Source organism: Podarcis filfolensis, assembly GCF_964270895.1.
Source record: "Podarcis filfolensis genome assembly, chromosome: 3".
NCBI classification, from domain to species: domain Eukaryota; kingdom Metazoa; phylum Chordata; class Lepidosauria; order Squamata; family Lacertidae; genus Podarcis; species Podarcis filfolensis.
The window spans coordinates 8,814,801-8,834,813 of NC_139606.1; the positions used below are offsets into that span (position 1 = coordinate 8,814,801).

General features: G+C 45.3%; 1 protein-coding gene across 1 annotated transcript in view; it reads left to right on the plus strand.

The window, feature by feature from the left end:
- SLC23A1 (solute carrier family 23 member 1) overlaps positions 1-20,013 on the plus strand; it is a 40,752-nt gene that overhangs the window by 3,910 nt on the left and 16,829 nt on the right. Inside the window, exons 2-8 of the mRNA XM_083606555.1 lie at positions 1,166-1,285; positions 5,212-5,369; positions 5,475-5,563; positions 7,110-7,177; positions 11,351-11,532; positions 15,906-16,026; positions 18,923-19,079. Coding sequence (XP_083462681.1) covers positions 1,166-1,285; positions 5,212-5,369; positions 5,475-5,563; positions 7,110-7,177; positions 11,351-11,532; positions 15,906-16,026; positions 18,923-19,079 — 895 coding nt within the window. The remainder of the gene's footprint in view (positions 1-1,165; positions 1,286-5,211; positions 5,370-5,474; positions 5,564-7,109; positions 7,178-11,350; positions 11,533-15,905; positions 16,027-18,922; positions 19,080-20,013) is intronic.

Below are 20,013 nucleotides of genomic sequence, written 5' to 3' on the forward strand. Positions count from 1 at the left end.
GGCACCCCCTTGACAATCTATGTATAGGTAGGTACCTGTATGGGTTTGCCCCCAAAATATTGCAAAAAGTGCTCCCCCCATCACTATCCACATCCTCCAATAACCACATACGTGCAATACTGCTTATATAATGTGTTATGTACTGAGTTGAATAGGATCCAAAATGCAGCAGTCTGATTGGTCCTAGAACAATAGGATCCAAAATGCAGCAGTCTGATTGGTCCACAGGAGCCACCCAATCCAGCTCCAGGTGGAAATGAATCCGCAACCTGATTGGCCTACAGGAGAATCCCGGAAATAGCCAGTCACGTGGGGCCCGTTGTGTAAATAATTTATATAAAGCAGACATTCTGGGGGAACTTCCATTCCTCCTCACCACTATGAGCTGAACAAAGAGCATGAAATCCACTCTTGACTCCGAGTATATTTCATAATGGATTCAAACAGTTCATCCAAAGCTGGGTTGATGTGGCTGTCATTCCATGGCTCTCCACTATTTGGGGATTCTCAACAGAACTATGAATTCCTTTAGGAATGTTACAGCTAGTATTGTTTGATCAGCAAAGCCTACACCTGTTTGCAAGATCTTTCTGGCAGCCTCTCCTCACCTGGAAGCGAATGCCTGTTTCCCCTCGTCCGGCTTCAATTTCTGCCAGGTGGGAGATTTCTTGGATGAGCAACGAAACGGCAAACCAACACAGACACCCCGTTCCCCTCCTACTGCAAAGTCCTGTTCCCCTCCCACAGGTACATCTGGAATGTGGCTTGGAATGTGGCTATAATGTGCCCACCTGCCTTGATCACACCCAGCGCATTAGCATAGCAGCACCAGGTTCAAGCCAGAACACAAACTCTTCCTGCATTCCACTCTCTGATTCCCTCCAGATGTGATGGTCTACAACAGTGTTCCCCAACCTTGGGCCTCCAGCTGTTTTTGGACTACAACTCCCATCATCCCTCGCTAGCAAGACCAGTGGTCAAGGATGATGGGAATTGTAGTCCAAAAACAGCTGGAGGCCCAAGGTTGGGGAACACTGGTCTACAACTTCCCTCACCATGGTCAGTACTAAGGTATGATGGGAGTTGTAGTCCACAGCTGGAGGACCTATCCCTGGTTAGCTATCCCTGGTTCAGTCTCTTAACAGTCCTCTTCTTTTATTTCCAGCAAAAGGCAGATGGGAACCATGCCGGACCACCAATATATCCTGAGCAGAAGGATTTTGATATGATCTATAGAATTGAAGATGCGCCACCTTGGTATCTCTGCATCCTGCTGGGATTTCAGGTAAAGGTGTAATCAAGCTCCACCTGTGACGTGCTTTGAGGTGTGGAGCCAAAGAAACTCAACTGTTCCTCATGACTTTTGTTTATTCCCCCATTCCAAATAAGTCTCATGCTGCTTTTTTTCTGAAACCGCTTTATCAAGGTCTCTAGTTGTTAAGTATTCAGATTTTGTTATATGATATAGTAGCCTCGTTAGCAATACTATTGTTGTGAAAGTACAGGGAGTAAAAGTTACTAGGGGCACACATAAGGTGCCTATAACTTTCCATTCATTGTTTACATTGATTAAATAATTGGCCTTGTTGATTTACAGTGTTGATTTCTATGGAATTGTTCGCCTTGATCTTCCCTTTTGACTCTCCCTCTGTACTTTATTTAAAATGCATTTTAATCACTTAAATTCTGTGCAGAGTTAACTAAGACACTGTGCCGCCACCCCCACCCATGTAAATTCTAAATAGGTAAAGGTAAATGGACCCCTGACCATTAGGTCTAGTCATGACCGACTCTGGGGTTGCGGCGCTCATCTCGCTTTATTGGCCAAGGGAGCCGGCGTACAGCTTCCGGGTCATGTGGCCAGCATGACTACGCCGCTTCTGGCGAACCAGAGCAGCGCACGGAAACGCTGTTTACCTTCCCGCCGGAGCGGTACCTATTTATCTACTTTGACGTGCTTTCGAACTGCTAGGTTGGCAGGAGCAGGGACCGAGCAACAGGAGCTCACCCGTCGTGGGGATTCAAACCGCAGACCTTCTGATCGGCAAGTCCTAGGCTCTGTGGTTTAACCCACAGCGCCACCCGTGTCCCAAATGCTAAATAGTGTCCTATAATTCCAGCTGCTGGTTTAGTGATAAATTGGGTGCATATTCACACTTCAGCTGTATGCACAAACAAGGTGGCAAGTTGGATCTCCATACGGGACAGTTGAATATTCCTACATTGCCGGGGGTTGTACTAGATGATCATCGGGGTCCCTTTCCTACTCTCCAATTCTATGCATCTATGGTTCTATAAATTGCAGGTGTGTTTTTCATAATATCAGGAACTGAACGGGACTGTAGGGGAGGTATTTGGACATTTGGGGTCCCTCCAGGTGTTTTTAAAAAGATGTTTGCACTTCTGCAAACCCTTGGGGTTTCTTTGAGCATGTGGACACCTCCCCTATTATTTGTCAGTGGCTCCATTTTGGCTTCAGTTGCTGATCAGAAGGTCGGTGGTTCGAATCCCTGCGAAGGGGTGAGCTCCCGTTGCTCTGTCCCAGCTCCTGCCAACCTAGCAGTTCGAAAGCATGTCAAAGTGCAAGTAGATAAATAGGTACCGCTCCGGCGGGAAGGTAAACGGCGTTTCCGTGCGCTGCTCTGGTTCGCCAGAAGCGGCGTAGTCATGCTGGCCACTGGACCCGGAAGCTGTACGCCGGCTCCCTCTGCCAATAAAGCGAGATGAGCGCCGCAACCCCAGAGTCGGCCATGACTGGACCTAACGGTCAGGGGTGCCTTTACCTTTACCTATGGCCCTTGGAAGGCGCTCAAGCAGTGAAATTAATTGGATTTAATGGAGCTAGGGCAGAACTTAATGCTGAATAGCTGAGCTTTTCACGTTTATATAGCATTTCTTGACACATTGCAAGTGGATTTGAAAAGTCAAACATTTAAGAAACATGTCTTTTGTACTCATATTCACATGCCTCCTGTATGTTGTCAATTTGTATGCATGCAGGCATCCATTTTGTCACTGCTTATTTATAAAGCACCTCCAAAATACTGGAAGGAGAGAGGTTAGGGTTAGGGAAGGTAAACGGCATTTCTGTGCGCTGCTCTGGTTCACCAGAAGCAGCTTAGTCATGCTGGCCACATGACCCGGAAGCTGTATGCCGGCTCCCTCGGCCAGTAAAGTGAGATGAGCGCTGCAACCCCAGAGTCGGCCACGACTGGACCTAATGGTCAGGAGTCCCTTTACCTTAACCTTTACCTATCACTTTACACCTTTTGCTATTAAAAGGAGTGATCTGGATATCTCACGATTAGTATTTTTTAAAATAACATTTTGTTAATTTCCCCCAAAATAACAAAAAACCCACAAAAATCAAAACAACAACAACACAAATTTAAAGCAAAACAAAACAAATATATAAATTCAAATCCTAAATCTTAACTCAGTTGACTTCCCTCCATTCCCCCTCATGGTTCCATTATATTAGCTTACTCATGCACTTCCGTAAAGCCTTATGTTCTTAACAATCCACTTTTAAAACCATATTCATCTTAATACAAGTGACTTCTAAAAGTTCTACTAATGTAAAAATCCATACACAACCCTTAAAAAGTATGCCTTAAACATTTCTCTCTTTTTTTTTTTAAAAAAAAGACAATGTCCTCTTCTTTCTTGGGTTTCAAATTAACTAATATGTCCTGCATAGTTCATTAATTAATTTCCCCCAATCTTATCTTCTTTGGCGGTGGCTTCTTCCTTCTATAGGGATGGGCTGATCTTGCAGGGACAAAGTCTTTTTCTCTGTTAAGTCCATCAGGTCCTATACAATCTCAGTACCATAACTTCAGGGTTTTTTAAACCACAATCATTTCCCACATTCTCTCCAAATCTTTATATGTCTTTCCCCAGGCTTTTTTAATATTAAAAAAGCCTGGGAAAAGACACATAAAGATTTGGAAAAAGCCTGGGAAAAGACGATTGGTATTTTTTAGGCATGCATGACCTATATCTACTAATAATGCTATGCTCAATCAACAGCCCAAAAGAGAAAACACACATGGCAGAATACACATGGACTAAGACACCAGTCTGGAGGGACCCTTACGTGATTGATTGATTGATTGATTGATTGATCAAATTTGTATACAGTGGTACCTCGGGTTAAGTACTTAATTCGTTCAAGAGGTCCGTTCTTAACCTGAAACTGTTCTTAACCTGAAGTACCACTTTAGCTAATGGGGCCTCCCGCTGCCGCTGTGCCACCGGAGCCCGATTTCTGTTCTTATCCTGAAGCAAAGTTCTTAACCTGAAACACTATTTCTGGGTTAGCGGAGTGTGTAACCTGAAGCGTATGTAACCTGAAGCGTATGTAACCCGAGGTACCACTGTACTGCCCTATACCCGTAGATCTCAGGGTGGTTTACAACATGAAACAACAGTACAGTGGTGCCTCTAGATGCGAACGGGATCCGTTCCGGAGCCCTGTTCGCATCTAGAAGCAAACATAACTCGTGTCCGCATGTCTGTGCATGCGCGAGTCACGTTCCGGCTCTTCTGCGCATGCGCGTGACGTCATTTTGAGCGTCTGTGCAAACTGCGAAACCCGGAAGTAACGGAGCACAACTCGAACGCGCTCATCCTGTAGCACATTCAACCCGAGGTTTGACTGTATTAGAAAACACAAAATGCACAATAAGACAAGAACAACGCTATAACCTCAATCCCACAACACATTTAAAAGGACATAGAATGTTAATCAGCCAAAGGACAGTTCTTGTTTTTATTGTGCATTTTGTATTTACTAATACTGTCGTTTATGTTGTAAATCACCTCAGATCTACGGGTATAGGGCGGTATACAAATTTGATCAGTCAGTCAGTCAGTCAGTCACATAAGGGTCTCTCCAGACTGGTGTCTTAAAGAAAAACATTTTCTCCTGGTGCCTAAATGAGGGCACCAGGTGAGCCTCACTGGGGAGGGCATTCCACAAATGGGGAGCCACTGCAGAAAAGGCCCTGTTCTCGTGTTGCCACCCTCTGGACCTCTTGAGGAGGAGGCGTGTGAAGAAGGGCCTCAGAGGATGAAATCTCAGGGGTAGGCTTATACGGAGTAGGTATATATGGAAGTATTGCGGTCCTGAGCTGCAGTTTAAAATTTGGGAATGTGTCTAATCGGGTGCTCTTTTGACCTAGCCTCCTTCCAATTCTCCCCCTCCAGCATTACTTGACATGTTTCAGTGGCACCATTGCAGTTCCCTTCCTACTGGCAGAATCCCTTTGCGTAGGGAAGGATCAATATACCATCAGCCAGCTCATCGGTACCATTTTCAGCTGCGTGGGGATCACGACTCTTATCCAAAGCACTGTGGGAATTAGGTATGTTTTGCTCAGCTCCCCACCTCCCCACCCTTCGGCGAACTTAAGGAAGTTGCGGGAGGCTGATGGTGGCAAGACACACTCTCTTTCTTTTTGCCAATCCAGGTTGCCTCTGTTTCAAGCCAGCGCCTTAGCGTTCCTGGTTCCCGCCAAATCTATTCTGGCCCTGGAGAAGTGGAAATGTCCTCCAGAAGGTAATTCAAACTTGTTTCATCCTGAAGGCTGTGAGGAGATAGAACAGGAATAATAAAAGTCAATCCTTTATTAGGCATAGCAAACCGCACGTTATCAAACAAACACCGTATACAAATTGTGCAAAATACAAATTCAGCATAACAAGGTTTGTCCCAGTCAGATCTTTAACTCCAGAGAAAATCAATTTGCATAAATAATATAATATAACACTACCACATCACCGATCAATTAAGAACCACTAAATCTCTTTATAATGGCCCAGTCTTTCTACATGGACAGCACTCAAAAATTCAGCCACAATTAAAGTAATTGGATCATTCTTGTCCGAGAGCAGGTTCTGAACCGTTGGTGGCATAGAATTGAGCCTGTTAAGTTGTAAGGCCTCTAATAATTGTCTTCTGGCATAATTGCCAAAATCACAAGAAAAGAAAATATGTTCCATGTTATGTACTGAAGTTCTCGCCCTGGGCCAGCAGGGGGATACTGTAGATAGTTATGCAAATAAGGGATCAAAAGTGACGTTCAGTGATTGGATAGTTTTAGAAAATTGTTACAGTTACGTTGTACTGGAGCTCTATATAAGCAGGCTGGCTGAACCCTTCAGTTCAGTTCTGTTCTGGCCTGTGAATAAACAAGAGCTGTCTGAAGAATCGCTGTGTCGTCTGATATGTTCACCCACAACTTAACACTCCAAAGTATCAGGTTCCTGTTTACTACATTTACTATCATTGAGGGAAACATATTAAATCTGGCTAACATAAATTGCCTGCACAATTCATGATTCTTCAGATTTGTCATGTATCCCTTTTGAAAACCTCTACACAAAGGGAGATTTAAATAGAGAGGAGAGCAAGTGAGCAGGAATAATTTGAGGGCCTCTCCATGCTTCCAAGATGGTAACATAATGCGTAGTCAATCTGTGAATCTGTCAATTTCGATTTCTCTCGGTTATGCCTATCCTGATTGTTATATTTAGTTTTTAATATTTGTACTATGTTGTTAGCTGCTTTGGGTTAGTTTTTGTTTTTAAAAAGTGACTAAAATGCAATAAATAGTAAAATCCTCACTTTTCCAAGCTTAAATTCAGTGTCCACATCAGTTTGTAACTCTTTTTAAAAGAGCTGAAAATTCACCAGCATTTCACTCCATATTTCTGCTAATAGAGAGAGAGCTTGCAACCATATCTCATGCGGCAATTATTATAGCAGTGAATGTGCAGGGACAGAGTGGGAGGATGAGTAAGAATTTTAGTGCTCCGTGTAAAAAAATATTATGTGTCTGGCGCCGGGAAACAACAAGAAGCGCAAACTTGGAAGGGGAAGTGCTTGGATTGCATGCAACAAACGTGTAACAACTGTGTTAATTGCTGACCGTGTGGAAATTGCCTCAGAAGGGTTGAGTAACACAGCGTAAGGCTTTGCTGCAATTGGCTGACAAGCTTCATTTGCTAACTGATTCTCTCTCAGTCTCTATTAAACAGGTTGCTTCGTTCTACTGGCCTTGCGCTTATATTTATCTGTTGACCTTTCTTGCCTCATTATGCAGGGGAGATCTATGGCAACTGGACGTTACCTTTAAACACGTCCCACATTTGGCAGCCGAGGATGAGAGAGGTAAGTTGAGCAGCAGCCTTTTCCAGGAAGGAGCCTCATCTCTAAAGTAACACAGATCCTGGGATTTCATTGCCGAGGAGTTGCATTGGAAGTAATGCATATTAAACAAAAACGGAAAAATATGAATCGAAAAGGCTAATTTGACCCGTCAGCCCCCCTCTCCCTCAAACGCACAAACAAAACTCACTGCAATCAGTTGAATGCAACCCACCAGCCACGCTCTGGGCTCGCCAACGTGTCGCACCGCCAACGAAAACACATAAATGAATATGTGAAGAACCCAGTGCTGTGGTGCTGACACAACCCCCTCTCCGCACATACAATATGCAAAAGGATGAAAGATCATTACCCCCCATTCTTTTCCCCCTCCCCCCAACCTCACAATGCCTAACCCAGGCTACCTCAACCTCTGCTCTCCAGATGTTTTTGGCCTACAACTCCCATGATCCCTAGCTAGCAGGACCAATGGGCAGGGATGCTGGGAACTGTAGTCTCAAAACATCTGGAGGGCCGAGGTTGAGGAAGCCTGGCTTAACCAGTAGAGAGGACTCTCTGAATTGAAAATGTAGACGTTACATGACCTTGGTTGTTGTTGTTTTCAGTTTTTTAAATTAATTTTTCAAATTTATAACAAACATAAACAACATAAAAGAAAAAACATTACAATATAAAAAAACAAACAAACAAACATTTATCCTACCTGTTATAATCATATTTTTATAACCATTATTAAATGACTTCCTCAAATCCCTCAGACTGTATTTCTATGTAGCTGATTGCAGCAGTTTTCCAATACTAATTTCCAATAAAATTAACTTAATCAATTAACATCTTTCTTACATGGACCTTTGTTATCCATGGAAATCTTTCAGTAAAAACAAATTGAACCAAAACGGGCAGGGATATATTTTTGCAGGAAAGCTAAGTTATTATCAACGGAGTCCTGTTTGCCTTTGCAAGCTTAATTTTCATAATTGAAAGGAGTCAAGAAAAAGTGATTTTTGGTATCTGCCCCCTGCTGCACCACCACCTTTGTCTTATTCGTGATCTAAATCAGGGGTAGCCAAGATGGTGATGTAGCCATGAGCCCTAGCCAGCATGAACAATGATATTGTAGAGAGCCAGTGTGGTGTAGTGGTTAAGAGCGGTGGACTTGTAATCTGGTGAACCAGGTTCGCTTCCCCGCTCCTCCACATGCAGCTGCTGGGTGACCTTGGGCCAGTCACACTTTTTTGAAGTCTCTCAGCCCCACTCACCTCACAGAGTGTTTGTTGTGGGGGAGGAAGGGAAAGGAGATTGTTAGCCACTTTGAGACTCCTTAAAGGGAGTGAAAGGCGGGATATCAAATCCAAACTCCTCTTCTTCTTCTTCTGCTGTATAGTAAGAGGCTTAACCTGCAACATCTGGAGGTCACCATTTAGCCTACTCCTGTTCTAGATGTTTTAAGTGGTATAAAACATTCTGAAATGTTTTGTACAGTGGAACCTTGGGTTGCGAACGTGATCCATGCGGGAGGCACGTTTGCAACCCGTAGCGCTGCGTCTGCACACACGTGGGTTGTGATTTGGTGCTTCTGCGCATGCGCAAAGTGCAATTTAGTGCTTCTGCGCATGTGTGAGCGCCGAAACCCGGAAGTAACCCGTTCCGATACTTCCAGGTTTGGCGTGGTGCGCAACCCAAAATCACATAACCTGAAGTGTCTGTAACCCAAGATACCACTGTATTCTGTTGGAAGCTGCCCAGAGCGGCTGGGGCAACCCAGCCAGATGGGCGGGGTATAAATAATAAACAAACTATTATTATTACTATTACTATTATTATTATTGAAATACAATTAATAAGGTAAAGGTAAAGGGACCCCTGACCATTAGGTCCAGTTGTGGCCGACTCTGGGGTTGCGGCGCTCATTTCGCTTTAGTGGCCGAGGGAGCCGGCGTACAGCTTCCGGATCATATGGCCAGCATGACTAAGCCGCTTCTGGCAAACCAGAGCAGCGCACGGAAATGCCGTTTACCTTCCCGCCAGAGAGGTACCTATTTATCTACTTGCACTTTGACGTGCTTTCGAACTGCTAGGTTGGCAGGAGCAGGGATGAGCAACAGGAGCTCACCCCGTCGCAGGGATTCGAACCGCCAACCTTCTGATCGGCAAGTCCTAGGCTCTGTGGTTTAGACCACAGTGCTACCCGCATCACAATATAATTAATACCTAACTGTAATTCAGGAACTGGGAACCTATGTCTCTCCCCGTGTTGGATGACATCATCCATTATTCCTGACCATTGGCCACACTGGCTGGACCTGTTGGGACCTGTTCTCCAACTGGAGAACCTCAGTCTCCCTGACATAATTCAGTGGAATACATTTTGCTAGTGTCATGGGGACGAATTGCAGGTGCTTCCTCCTCCAAGTCAAAGTTTCTAGATCAGAGGCTATCAGTGCAATCCTATGCATGTTAATTTAGAAGTAACTCCAACGTGGGAATGTGTGTGTAAGGTTGCAGTCTTAGGCTGCACACCTTTGCAAACTTTCATTAAGGGTTTAATTTTTAAAAAAAAAATACTTATTTATTAAATTTGCATGCCATCCTTCATCTGGAGATCTCAGGGAGATGCATAAAAATACAAAATAAAAGCACAAGATAAGGGTTGCAGCCTAAGTTATCCCAGACAAGGAGGAAAATCAAATTTGTAATTCAATTAAGAATTATGCAACCTGAAGGAGGTCTACAAACTAAGTCAATTTCGGCAGATGTTATCAGCTTGCATGATGCATCCCCATCACAGAATCTGGATTTTCTTGTGGACTGTAACATCACAAGAGCAGTCAAATACAACATTTCCTGTTTGCCCAGAGTGGACACACAGGGGAATGTTACTCCAGCCAGGAGGACTTCCTGTCATACCTGGTCTGGAGCATCTTCTCCCTGTGTGTGACTAGATAAATGGGCATGACCCTGGCAGACCCTACAAAAGGGCTGGTCGCGCAGCCATCTTCCCCTCCTTCTTTTGCTTTTTCGCCTTGTTCCCTCTTGATGCTTTTGGTGTCTACATGGGCTCATTCACCACATGGGATGAACCCACACTCTCTTCTGTAACTACAAGCTAAAGCCTGCTTTCAGGATCATACTGTGAACGGAAGACAAGTAAACTTCTAACTACTTTTAAGAGAGGAGTGTTGTGTCCTTGTTCTTTTAAGAGGGAATAAAGGGGAATTTACCAGGAACAATCCAATCTGGACAAGCCAGACTGGTTTGCTTAACTCAAGAGATTCAAACGAATCTACCAACTAGCTTCCTGCAACATACAGGGAAATGTACTCTGCCGATCAGAAGGTCGGCGGTTTGAATCCCCGCGACGGGGTGAGCTCCTGTTGTTCGGTCCCTGCTCCTGCCAACCTAGCAGTTCGAAAGCACATCAAAGTGCAAGTAGATAAATAGGTACCACTCCGGCGGGTAAACCGCGGGAAGGTAAACGGCGTTTCCGTGTGCTGCTCTGGTTCAACAGAAGCGGCTTAGTCATGCTGGCCACATGACCCAGAAAAACAGTCTGCGGACAAACGCCGGCTCCCTCGGCCAGTACAGCGAGATGAGAGCTGCAACCCCAGAGTCGTCCGCGACTGGACTTAACTGTCAGGGGTCCCTTTACCTTTGCTAGCTCACTAGCGTGAGTGAGGAAGGATAACGTTTAATCAATATATCTTCTCCTACTATCCACAACGGGATGCAGGTGGCGCTGTGGGTTAAACCACAGAGCCTAGGACTTGCTGATCAGAAGATCGCTGTTTGAATCCCTGAGATGGGGTGAGCTCCCGTTGCTCGGTCCCTGCTCCTGCCAACCTAGCAGTTTGAAAGCACATCAAAGTACAAGTAGATAAATAGGTACCGCTCCAGCAGGAAGGTAAACGGCGTTTCCGTGCACTGCTCTGGTTCGCCAAAAGCGGCTTAGTCATGCTGGCCACATGACCCGGAAGCTGTACGCCGGCTCCCTCGGCCAATAAAGTGAGATGAGCGCCGCAACCCCAGAGTCGGTCACGACTGGACCTAATGGTCAGGGGTCCCTTTACCTTTACCTTTACCTTTACTATCCACAACATTCCCACATTTCTTGTCGCCAACACTAGTATCTGTGGTGAAACATGACCTGATCCACATTGTGTCTCTTTTCTCCCACAGATCCAAGGAGCAATCATCGTTTCCAGCCTGGTTGAGGTGGTCATTGGTCTGGTGGGCCTCCCTGGGGCCATGCTAAACTACATTGGGCCCCTCACCGTCACTCCCACCGTCTCCTTGATTGGGCTGTCTGTGTTCCAAGCTGCCGGCGACAGAGCGGGATCGCACTGGGGCATTGCAGCACTGTAAGCGCCACTTTTCTTAAAAAAATAATTTTTAATTAAATTTTCCATTTTAACAATCCAATCAAATCACATTAAATATTCCAAATTATACAAATACATATCTGTCAGGGCTGCCCAAGGTCCCAGCTCACAAAGGACCAACGCTGCTTCGTTGTTAAGTACAAAAGTCTTTATTGAAGTTCAGTTTCACTTCCAGAGCCGCAGCGCGCAGCTCTACGTCTCAACTGTTAGACCGCTGATGCTCCGTCTGAGTCTCCTCCCCCCAGACACCAATTTAAGATTCTAGCCTTACTCCACCTCTTCCTCTGTTCCTTCCGCCTCTGGTTCCGCCTGGCCGTTGGGGTCTCGCCCTTTCTAGACTCTTCTGACGCTGAGTCCCCTGAGCCTTCCCCCTCCCTCCGGCGGGCTTTAGGAGCTAGTTCCCCATCCGGGTCTCCTGCTGTTCCCCGCGCCTGTACATTTGAACTTGGCGCGCGCGCCCAGCCGGTAACTTTTCTCCTGACCGTTTCACTGCTGCTGCTGTCACTGCTTCCCCCTCTGGGGGGGGGGCTAGCTGCAACTGATCTCCCCTCCGTTGGAGGCGTGGTCAGCCCTGACTCACTCTCTCTCCCCGCTGGAGGAGACGCTGGCCCTGACACATGTGACTCTTCCCCCCCACTACGCTCTGGTGGGGAAACTGGTCCTGATCCCCCGCTGCTGCTTTGGGGTTCCCCTCTGTCTCCTTGTTTCTGGTGCGTCCCCCCTGGGACCCCCCTTGCCCTGACCATCGACGCCCCCTTCTGGGAATCTTCTGATTCGCTGGAGAAGCTCATGGAATCTCTCGGGCCACTGTCATACTCCCCTACGCTGCCCTCGGATTCTTCCCCTTCGCTCTCCATTTCTTCTCTCCCCAGTGCTCCTGCTCCTGAGTCCCTGACAATATCGTATAGTCCAAATATTCTGCCAAATTATAAATTTTTATTGGGACTTCCCATGCTTCAAGTTCGGTGGGTCTCTGATCATCTCATATCTCTGCTGCCTTGAGTTTCCAATAGTTCCTTTAATTCTTCCTGTTGTTATCCTTCCTTCTTTCATGGCCTCTGAGTTGTTTCCACAGGCGAGTTGAAGTAAGCAATGATGTGTTTCTGTGTGAATTTTGTGTACTTGACTCCCCTATTGTTGTAGTATCTCCTCACACGCTGGTGTTTATGCCGAATCAATCCAAAAGTCATTTCGCTGCTGGCAGACGCCATCTTCTCTCAGTTCCGATGAAATCAAATCTAGGCATTTGCTCATTAATTTTCCCAGACCGGTTGCATCAAACATTAGCCTTTCCAGGGGAGATTTGCCAAATTGGACTTAAAGTGCAGATATAATAACAAATTAAGATCTCACCTCCCCCTGTGACTATTTATCTCTGCAGCTCAGTCTTAGAGTCTGCCCAAAGTTTTTTGAAGTCTCTCCAGAGGCTAACGAGATCCTGCTTCTTTCTAATATCAATATTTGGAGGGTCTTTTATCTTCTTCCAAGCAATTCAAAAAACAAAAGCTTTAATTATATAGTATTGTTGTTTCAACACATTATATTTTCCAATCTCGCTTGCTGTAAATAATGTAAATGGTTCTTCGGGGGGGGGGGTGTCAGGTATTGTAATAAATTATAGCAAAAAAGGCTTTACCCCCCCCCTTTTCCATTCCATTCTAACATACCAACTTAGATGTTATTCTTTCTTCCTCTCTGTCACTCTTGGCACCTCAGTGGCTGGCTTAATTGGCAGATTAATCCCCCCCCTCACTCAAAGCATGTCCAAAACTTAAATCCAATTTTCCATCTTAAGAAATGGAACTTGGTGCGCTTGCGGGGGCAGCGTCCAGGAGATCCGAACTCCCTCGGGGCCTTTCCATCCAGTGCCCTCACCCCATCCTCCTTTACGAACTTGGGGGTGGTTTATTGGGCATCCTCAGATGAGACTGCATCTTCCCTTACACCGGGAAGAATTTGGGAGGCTGAATACTCCCATCTCAGCCTCTAATTACCCCATGGGAGCTGGAGCGATGGTATTGTCAGCCATCTTCCACGGCGCCTCAAGCAGAAGTCGTAAGCACCACTTTTTCAGTACTGCAGAATTTCAAATTGACGCAAGAGTAGAGTTGCAGAACTACAGTGGTACCTTGGTTTATGAACGTAATCCATTCCGGAAGTCCTTTCTTAAACCAAAGTGTTCTTAAACCAAGGCATGCTTTCCCATAGCAGCGGGAGACTCAATTTACAAATGGAACACACTCAACAGGATGCAGAACATGTTCTGCTTCCAAGGCAAAGTTCACAAACCAAAACACCTACTTCCGGGTTTGCAGCCTTCTTAATCCAAGTTGTCCATAAACTAAGCTGTTCTTAAACCAAGGCACCACTGTACTGCATAATCTCAAAAGCAACAAACTGCAGATGCACAAACTTGCCAGTTGCCGAAAGACTTCCTCATCAAGTTGTTTGACTGCCGGGCCAATTCCCTTGTGTGTGATTATGCGTCTAATTTTGGAGCAATTCCTACTTGATCCTCAGTTTTAGATGAAATGCGTAAAGTGCTCACTGATATGTTAGTTGTAATGATGTCGTTCGAAAGGGAGAGATAAAGGAAAAGGTCACAGAATGGTATAGGATTTTCTAGCTAGTGCTTTGACAATTATCAAGATTCAGGTTTAAATTCCAAAATGTGTTTCTCTGGTACGTCAGTTTTGACTCGATAATATCTCAATTAGATCCTGATATATATTCCACTGTGACATAAAATCTTCGTAAAATCAGAAAATAAAAACAGATACTGGGTATAATCCAGAGCAAACTAGGTACAGTGGTACTGCAGGTTAAGTACTTAATTCGTTCCGGAGGTCCGTTCTTAACCTGAAACTGTTCTTAACCTGAAGCACCACTTTAGCTAATGGGGCCTCCTGCTGCCACCGTACCACTGGAGCACAATTTCTGTTCTCCTCCTGAAGCAAAGTTCTTAACCTGAAGCACTATTTCTGGGTTAGCGGAGTCTGTAACCTGAAGCGTATGTAACCTGAAGCGTATGTAACCCGAGGTACCACTGTACTCTGAGATTATTAGACATCAATTATTACTGCCATGTGGGCTCAAGTATCTCAGGGTTGTGGGTCTAGATTCAGGTAGGTAGCCGTGTTGGTCTGACGCAGTCGAAATATATATAAAAATAAAGAATTGTCCAGTAGCACCTTAGAGACCAACTAAGTTTGTTCTTGGTATAAGCTTTCGTGTGCATGCACACTTCTTCAGACACACTGAAACAGAAGGTTTGTGGGTGTTTGTTGTTGTTTAGTCATTTAGTCGTGTCCGACTCTTTGTGACCCCATGGACCAGAGCACGCCAGGCACTCCTGTCTTCCACTGCCTCCCGCAGTTTGGTCAAACTCATGCTGGTAGCTTTGAGAACACTGTCCAATCATCTCGTCCTGTGTCGTCCCCTTCTCCTTGTGCCCTCCATCTTTCCCAACATCAGGGTCTTTTCCAGGGAGTCTTCTCTTCTCATGAGGTGGCCAAAGTATTGGAGCCTCAGCTTCAGGATCTGTCCTTCCAGTGAGCACTCAGGGCTGATTTCCTTCAGAATGGATAGGTTTGATCTTCTTGCAGTCCATGGGACTCTCAAGAGTCTCCTCCAGCACCAGAATTCAAAAGCACCAATTCTTCGGCAATCAGCCTTCTTTATGGTCCAGCTCTCACTTCCATACATCACTACTGGGAAAACCATAGCTTTAACTATACGGACCTTTGTTGGCAAGGTGATGTCTCTGCTTTTTAAGATGCTGTCTAGGTTTGTCATTGCTTTTCTCCCAAGAAGCAGGCATCTTTTAATTTCGTGACTGCTGTCACCATCTGCAGTGATCATGGAGCCCAAAAACGTAAAATCTCTCACTGCCTCTATTTCTTCCCCTTCTATTTGCCAGGAGGTGATGGGCCCAGTGGGTGTTAGTGTCAGATGAAAATCAGAGGGACATTAGGGACTCTACTGCACTAATTTTTCAACTTGTGGAGAAAGAACGAATCAAATCCGCGAAGGAACAGAACAGCAGCAGAGTTGTCATTCCTAAGCACAAATCACTTTATAAGGCCAAATCCTGCTCCAGTGCAGTTAAATTTCTCCATCCAGAACAGATTCGATGCCAGTTCATGTGACTTGCCGCTGCCAGCAATGCCGATTTTTGTTTTTGAAAATGTAGAAGTCAAAACTGCACAGATAACATTGCGTTCTTGACGAGTGAATCCTCAACAGTAGCAAAAGACGTGCAATTTGAAGTTACATCAATTGGTTCTAATGTTTCTGTGCCCTGATTGCTCTTGATCTCCGCTTTTCACGATGCCTTTTTCTCTTTTGAACAGGTCGATTTTCTTAATCATTTTGTTTGCTCAGTACCTGCGAAATGTGTCTTTTCTCCTCCCCGGCTACAAATGGGGACAAGGGTGCACTGTGTTCCGAATTCAGATCTTCAAGATGTTCCCGGTAAGAAAGGTCCCCATTGTTCAATGGTCACAGTCTGGTCAGATTTTGATGATTTCACTCCATTATCCAAGGGCTTGTTTTATTTATTTATTATATTGTAATTCCAAAAACAACCTCAGGGTAGTATATAAGGTTCACTTACCTGAATTCTGGGTGGGAGGCCGTTGTGGCCTGGCTTAGCCCCCCCCCCCCGAACATGGATGAAGTCTTTCCTGGCTTGTGGGACTTCCTGCCAAAATTCTTTATTTGAATCCGCTAATCGTGGCCTTTGTGGGCAGAATGGAGTGAGCAAGTCTTCACTCTGGTTCATCACTGGAAGGTTTAAGCTGACTGCGCCTTTTAATTCCAAAAACAACATACCAAATGTCCTCTGTTTTCCAGGACACGTCCTCATTTTCATAGGCATGTAAAATGAGAGTCGTCATAGCGATCCATAGCTAAAAGCAGAAGTCTACAAATGTGCCCTCTTTTTTTTTTTTTGCTCTTCAAAATATAGCTTCCCTACCACCATTTCATTCCCGCCCTGTGGGAAAGTTTTAAGCTCAGAGTAAGTGACTGGTTCAAGGGAACTCAACAGAGTATAATAATAAAAATAATTTATTATTTCTACCCCACCCATCTGGCTAGGTTTCCCCAGCCACTCTGGGCGGCTCCCAACAGAATATTAAAATACTGTAATACATCAAACATTAAAAGCATCCCTAAACAGGGCTGCCTTCAGATGTCTTCTAAAACTCTGGTAGTTGTTGTTCTCTTTGACATCTGGTGGGAGGGCGTTCCACAGGGCAGGCACCACTACCGAGAAGACCCTCTGCCTGGTTCCCTGTAATTTCACTTCTCACAGTGAGGGAACCGCCAGAAGGCCCTCAGAGCTGGACCTCAGTGTCCGGGCAGAATGATGGGGGTGGAGACGCTCCAGGTATTCTGGGCTGAGTATCAATGAAAATCACCTGGCGAGAATGAAATATCCCTTCCCTAGCAAAGAGGGAGAGAGAGAAAGAGTGGCAGAAAGAGAGAAGGGTGGGGAAAGAGGGGACGGTTTGGTTCTCCTCAGTGCCTCACTGGCTTAAGCTGTCCACTGTCAACATCCCTCCAAGGAAATCTGCTATATACCACCCCTACCATATCCTAGATCACAGATGTGGGGTATTTCCTGTCTGCAGGCCAGATTTGGCCTGACACAGATTTCAGTTTGTCCCAAGAGGCTGTTTCTGTCGGAACCTGCGTTCAACCGAGCTCCTCCGGAATCACCCTCCAACGATAATTAACGACCTGAGCCACTAATAAGGCTCCAAGCACGTTCCTATTTTGCAGAGTTTCAAAGCAGCAGAAGTGACGAGAAATATGAGCTACATGCTAAGGGTTTTATTACTAAGCTACACAGACAGAAAAGAAATACACCCTCTCTCTGTGAGAGCAGAGAGCAACTGAAAAACAAAGGAACAGGAAACCAGCAAACATCACATCCGTCTCTTGTCTTCCGTGAGACTTCCAACAGTATGGAATTTCTGGAATGTAAACAGAGTCCTGTGACTCCAAGCACTGCACAGTGGCAACACACAGAAACCAACAGTTTCCACCTCACACCTAATACCAGAAGGCCAAATTGTCCATTTGGAGCTGGAAAAAAGGGACAGGATTTAATTCTTCCGTTTCCTGCGACTTTCCCCATCTGTTTCCCCACTCATGGGGGTCCCAGGTGCATGCTTATCTTGCAAATGCATAGAACATGTAGCTAAACCCTTAGCAAGACACAGATGTGAAACAAGGAAGGGAACTTCTCTCTCTGTTTCTATTGAGAGCTTGCTTTGGCTCGAGGGCGAAGAAAAAACGGAGCGTTTCCATTTTCATGCAATAAAAAAAAATGAAAGGGTTGACATGCGGCGAATGCTGTGAGTGAGGAATTAATTGTGTTGATGGTCACAAAAGTGTCGCTCGGAATGACTTGCACAACCCCGTTCCTCACAGCAATCGCAGTGGTGCTGAAAAAGCTGTCTCAGGGAAGAATCTAATATTCCCAGTGACAAAACGTAGCAGGATGGATGCTAGGAAAATGCAATTTCAAGAGAAGCAATGTTTGGATTCCGTGCTATGGATGAGGGTAAAAATTGAAGCACACATGTCATATTGAAAGGACCCTAACCTGTGGGTTGTATAATGCAACAGCCTCTCTGGAGTCTTGTCATCTTGGATACCAGAAATAATTTCAAAATGGAACGAGCAAAGACTTTTATTTAATTTAGCGATTGCCTCCCCTGAGGCACCCCAGAGTGATTTACGACAGTTGCATATGTATAAAAATAGTTTAAACCACAGGTCAGCAAACTTTTTCAGCAGGGGGCCGGTCCACTGTCCCTCAGACCTTGGGGGGGGGCAGACTATATTTTGAAAAATAGTAATGAATGAATTCCTATGCCCCACAAATAACCCAGAGATGCATTTAAAATAAAAGCACACATCCTACTCTTGTAAAAACATGCTGATTCCCAGACCGTCCCCTGGCCAGATTGAGAAGGCGATTGGGCCGGATCTGGCCCCCGGGCCTTAGTTTGCTTACCCATGGTTTAAACAATCACATATGTTAAAAGAAGAGAGAGAGAGTTTAAAACAACCACCGCACATAAATAAAATTATGTAAATTCAGTACAGCTACTAACTGGGAAAGGCATATGTAGCGACTGATAACAAAGCAGAAAGATTGTGCTCTTGTTTCCCTCCCCCCTTTGAATTACTCAGGCTGCAATCCTGTCCAGTTTCCCAGAAGTAAGTCTCATTGAACTTGGCAAGATTTACGTCTGAGTAAATGTTCACAGGATTTGCTCTAAGGCTGTAGGTGTGTGGCAAGTTAGGGCAGTGAAAGCAGTGGGTACCATTGCCATATCTGTTTCCTCTTCAGATCATTCTGGCCATCTTGGTGGTCTGGCTGCTGTGTTACATTCTGACAGTGACAGATGTATTTCCTCGTGATGTAGATGCCTATGGATTCAAGGCCAGAACAGACGCTAGAGGAGAAATAATATCCATTGCACCGTGGTTCCGTCTCCCTTACCCTTGTAAGTAACAATGGATATTCCCTTCCGACTCTTGCTTCTCCATCTCTCCATCTTCACAACAACAAGGTAGAGCCGTGGGCTCAAAATCACCCAGTAAGCTTCAGAGCTGAGTAGGGATTTACTAGCAAATGTAAAGGTAAAAGGCAAAGGACCCCTGGATGGTTAAAAGGTAAAGGTACCCCTGACTGTTAGGTCCAGTCGTGGACGACTCTGGAATAGTGCATTCATCTCGCTCTATAGGCCGAGGGAGCCAGTGTTTGTCCACAGACAGCTTCCGGGTCATGTGGCCAGCATGACTAAGCCGCTTCTGGTGAACCAGAGCAGTGCACGGAAACACCGTTTACCTTCCCGCTGCAGCAGTACCTATTTATCTACTCGCACTGGCGTGCTTTCGAACTGCTAGGTTGGCAGGAGCAGGGACCGAGCAACTGGAGCTCACTCCACTGTGGGGATTCGAACCGCCAACCTTCTGATTGCCAAGCCCAAGAGGCTCAGTGGTTTAGACCACAGCGCCACCTGCATGCCAAATGTATGATGTGCAGGACCTCGTTAGAACACCCCCCATAGCCACAGCCCTCAGGATAGTCCATAGCTGCATCTATGGGGGAAGAGTCCAAAATTTCATGAGTCTATGTCTTCACACGTACTCACTAAGTGCTAGCCATTATTGTTGCTGTTGCTGTTATTATTTATTAATAATAATTGATTGAGTTTATATACCGCCCTATACCCGGAGGTCTCAGGGTGGTTCACAGAAAAGATCACAACAAATATAATCAGAATAAAAACAACAACCCAATAACAGCCCCCAAGGAAATAGCCACATTTTAAAAGGGTAAAGGATATGTCCCTAGTTAGGTTTTGGTAAGGAGGTAGGAGGATTCTAGGACCCTGTCAAAGCCGTCACACGTCCTTCCCAAAGCTTGGTAAACAG